Source organism: Gossypium raimondii, chromosome 10, assembly GCF_025698545.1.
Source record: "Gossypium raimondii isolate GPD5lz chromosome 10, ASM2569854v1, whole genome shotgun sequence".
Classification (NCBI taxonomy): Eukaryota; Viridiplantae; Streptophyta; class Magnoliopsida; order Malvales; family Malvaceae; genus Gossypium; species Gossypium raimondii.
The window spans coordinates 6,259,943-6,264,091 of record NC_068574.1 but is presented as its reverse complement, the minus strand read 5'-3'; the positions used below and the strand labels follow the sequence as shown (position 1 = coordinate 6,264,091).

Below are 4,149 nucleotides of genomic sequence, written 5' to 3'. Positions count from 1 at the left end.
GTCCAAAACATGACAATTTTTTGGTCCATCAGTAATTTTTCTATTTTATTTCACCTACACTTGTTCATTTTGTTATTCTTTTCATTACACAGATTACAGCTTACTCTGGGTCAGATGCTTCTCTCGATTAACGCAAATATTATTATTTTTTGTGTGCATTTTCATTTGATGAAGTGTTAAAACAAAGTTTTCGAATAAAATAAAAATAAATGAATCTATTACCGACAATTTTGTCGTCTTCAGGAAAAAAAATATGTTGGACTAAGGAGTTTATTGATTTTATTTTAATATATAAATGAAAACTCCGTACACATTTTTACCAAGTATTTGACTTTTCATTTTTAATATATTATCTTAAATATTCGTCGGTTTTTTTCAGTCAATGCTGTGGTTGATGTTATCATGATACAGAAATAAGTTTGATACGATAGATATCAAATAATATTGGTGGACAATTGTTGAAACGCTAGAATTACTTTCATGACAAGGCAAATAGATAAACTCATTGCAGCCATTATTTTTTATACAGGCTGTTGGCAAAGCAACTATGATAACATCTCAGTCATCAAATTATTCTCTATATACAAGCACGCTAGCTAGTTGACCGTCTTAGAGCCCAGCTGCCCAGGAATTGAAGTGGCGAGTGAGAAAGAACAAGGATTCACCATCTTAGTTTTGCTGGGAAGTACTGCAGGGGAATAAACAAAATTGCAATTGCAGGACATGTGATGAGGATTAGGAGGAATTAACTCAAGTTTCAAATTGTTCTTACCTTTTCTATGAGGGAGAGATAGTATGGCTTCACCTTTTCGACATCGATCCGAACTTTGCTCTTACTGTAAAGATCATATTTGCTGCACAAATTGTAAGTTGACCGAAAAATATATTCAGTACAGGGTAAAAATCAGGATAAGGAAATGGGCTGTAGGTACTGTGATTGGAATCCATGTCATACTTGAATATTTCGAGCCACTTGAGATTCTCGACATCCTCCCCGTTCATCAGTTGCTTGTATGCCCCTGACCTATGCAAGGCTGCAACATAAAGGCAAGTGACTCGGTTCAGTATATAAATTGGAATTGAAATAAGGCTTCGAAGACCTGGAACTTTTTAAACTGGGGACTCGGTTCTTACCATAGAATGAATGGTATCTGATAATGAAAAGAGCTGCTGATGGCAGAGTTGTTTTGTTCTCTTTAGCCACCTGAATATATTATAGATTCCAAAATTAGTTCGGATCGTCGCATTTCTCGATACTAAAAAGAAGGCGTCGGAATTCATATCCTACCAGATACATGTAGTCATCATGCCCCCATGACATCATAACATTGTTAAGTCCACAGCCCTCTGAGTACACTCCATATTTAGTGTTGTAAGCAGGGTTGTGGTAGTCTGGATTTTCCTCAAAATACTGTAGCCACGATATACTAGGATCAGAGATTATAAAATGTAAAGATATATATAAACTTGTTCTTTTTATGATATAAAGGTTTAAAACCCAAAAGGAATTACCTTGTGGTGAACAATTGATTTGTCAAAAGCACAGCCAACAGGATATGTATCACCTAAAACACCAAGGATCATGATTTGATATTTAGAAATACAATGAAGTACTATTATAAACTATTGCAAATAGTAAACCAGACTCACCTACAACAGCCCACTGAGGAAGCCCTCCAAAGCTAGGATGAAGAAGCACTTTTCCAAGGTCTAAACCCCATAAACAAACACAACATTAGTTAATAATACACTTATTCTGCAAACCATGAATCTTAATTCTAGAATCTCAAGAAATAAAATAAAAAAAAGTCCCAAATAATTACCATGGATAAGGCCTGTGAGGTGCAGCCAGTCCTCATCAGGATAGTCCTTTCGGATAGCCTCAGCTGTTTGCAGCAAGTGTTCAGTCTGAGGCTCATCCAAGTCAGGGTCACTCTCATCAACCACATCATTAAGAAGCTCACAGCATTCCCATATGCTCATCTCCACCCTGTCTAAATTTCCGTACTCTTCTCTCATTCTCTTGACCTGCAAATTGCGTTGAATCTATTTAGTCCATACTTGTGTCAGGGAAGATAAAAAGTGATGGGACATAGAAGCACAGGATTACATACAAAGTCATATGTCTGGTTGATATGATTGGTTCGATAGAAGGTCTCAACACCCTGTTGCCTCTCACTTTCAACATGATAATCTCTGCAGTTTGCAAATACAAAGTGGACCGATCAAGCACACGTTGGCAAGGCACGTATAGAAGTACTCAACCAGGTAGAAAAGAAAACTTCTTGTTGGTGCATTTGTGGGCCATGTCATGGGAATATGTTAAACATTAACATGGACCAAGACAACATAATCTAGCTCAGGTCTGAAATAAAGGCTTAAGATCAATAAATGATGAAGGCCTTATTAGTCATAATTAATTTCGATTTGCTTTACTACTGTTTCCGGATCACAGAAATATGCACATCATCAAAAAAAAAAAAAAGGGAAAGATGGGTCCTTTGCCAGTTTTCCTTGATGGGGAAATAAAGTATGTAGCCTTGATTGATTTGATGAATAGGTGTGTGGCATGTACTAATCTGCACATTTATTTGTTTACTTATGTAGATTTTGTTCATATTTTGGTACTATTATCCATATGGGGCTTTCAAACAGAATTTTGTTGATGTATGTCCATTTGGCCATTGGCTTTTGCACTTAAAGTTACGGCAACAACAAAAAGTTCTACCTAAAGGTGTGGCCAAAAGAGTTGGTATGTGGCATCATAAATCCCCCATGCAACACCCCTTCTTTCTCAACATCATCGGCCTTGTTAAACCCTGCTTCAATTCCTGATATACAAAACCAAAATCACCAAAAAAAAAAATGACCCATACAATTACTTAATGACTTAAAATTATACATGCATTAAAATCCCAGAACTCAATAACTTAAAACAGATGTTTCTTTTATTTTTTAAAAAGAAAAAATTTATGAACGAAGTAAAACATAAACCTGCTTTTTTTTTTAAGCCAAAAAATATATAAAATAGCAAATAAAATCACATTGAACAACGAAAGCTTATGGGATTAGTGGTGAAAAAAGAAAAGAAGATCATGAATAATTACCAAAATCAGGTTGATCAATGAGGATAGTCATCTTGAATGAAAAGAGAAGCGAACCCCAAATATCTAAACGAAAAAACAATGTATAGTGATATTAAAAGAAGTTGAATGGTGCATGAAGCAAAATATCAAGGTATTTATAGTCAGGTGGGAAAAGTCCTTGATAGAGAATTTCCAGATCCTATGTCCTTCCCTGAAAATTTTATGTCCTTCCCTGAAAATCTATAAACTTTCCTTCCTTATTCATTATCTTTTTTGTGATGTAGAAATGTTTGTTTACAATAATGCTAAGAGTCTTTAGAGTAAAAGAAGCAAAGCTCCAGTGTTGCACTGCAAGTTGGCAAAGAGGAGACCCAGTTCACTGGGAAATAGCTGGCTTTATTTTATTTACTTAATATTTGGTTCCTATCTTTAGACCAAAATATCAATGTCACGGCTGAGTCAGCTTATGGTTGGACACCACAAATTTATATGATGATGTCATGTCCACTTAATGTGGTGGCACCCACCCACTGGACTCCCTTTGTACTTATTAGGCGTTTCAACGTGACCACTGCCTTCCTACATTTTTTGACGGGTCCCACTGAATAAAATTAATGGCTCAGGTAACCACACGAACCCCTTCTATTGAGATGCATATATTTTTAATATTAATAGATCAAATATTGAGTTCAAAATAATCATATAAATATTTTTTATACAATCAAAGCTTGTATTATAATTTAAGAGAAGGTATCGAAACCATTAAGATTCAAACCTTAAGCTTTAAGTTATTTGTCGAGTAATTTTGTCTTATATCTTATTAATTAAAGTATTTGGATATTTATATATATTATCACAGCTCACGATGAGACCCTACTGTTTTGTCTTGGCTCTGCGGCTTTTGGCACTGACATTCTGTGTGAGCTTTAGGCCAATTGGACAGTATTTCACTCTTGGTTGTCTGTGGAGCACGCAGTCTTTTCTATTCCTAGTGCTGACATTCCCTGCGAGCTTTAGGCCTGCTAGACACATGTTTCCTTCTAGGTTGCCTGTAGAGCATGGT

The 4,149-nt window shown here is 35.6% G+C and overlaps 1 protein-coding gene across 1 annotated transcript; it reads right to left on the bottom strand.

Moving 5' to 3' along the window:
* Positions 1–406: 406 nt before the first annotated feature.
* LOC105776823 (inositol oxygenase 1) lies at positions 407–3,330 on the bottom strand. The gene is made up of 11 exons (XM_012599746.2): positions 3,108–3,330; positions 2,729–2,831; positions 2,115–2,196; positions 1,824–2,028; positions 1,651–1,710; positions 1,513–1,565; positions 1,289–1,411; positions 1,135–1,204; positions 956–1,034; positions 773–854; positions 407–688 (listed from the first exon to the last, which is right to left on the bottom strand). Exons 1-11 carry the CDS (start codon positions 3,136–3,138, stop codon positions 662–664), a joined length of 915 nt encoding a protein of 304 aa, XP_012455200.1. The 5' UTR covers positions 3,139–3,330; the 3' UTR covers positions 407–661.
* Positions 3,331–4,149: the final 819 nt, after the last annotated feature.

Bases quoted from the DNA above. Each gene is read 5' to 3' on its own strand.
- LOC105776823 (XM_012599746.2), bottom strand. From the start codon at position 3,138: ATGACTATCCTCATTGATCAACCTGATTTTG. The intron at 1,412-1,512 runs GTAATTCCTTTT...TCGTGGCTACAG, and splicing joins AATCAATTGTTCACCACAAG to TATTTTGAGGAAAATCCAGA. The intron at 1,205-1,288 runs GTAGGATATGAA...TAATATATTCAG, and splicing joins ATGATGACTACATGTATCTG to GTGGCTAAAGAGAACAAAAC.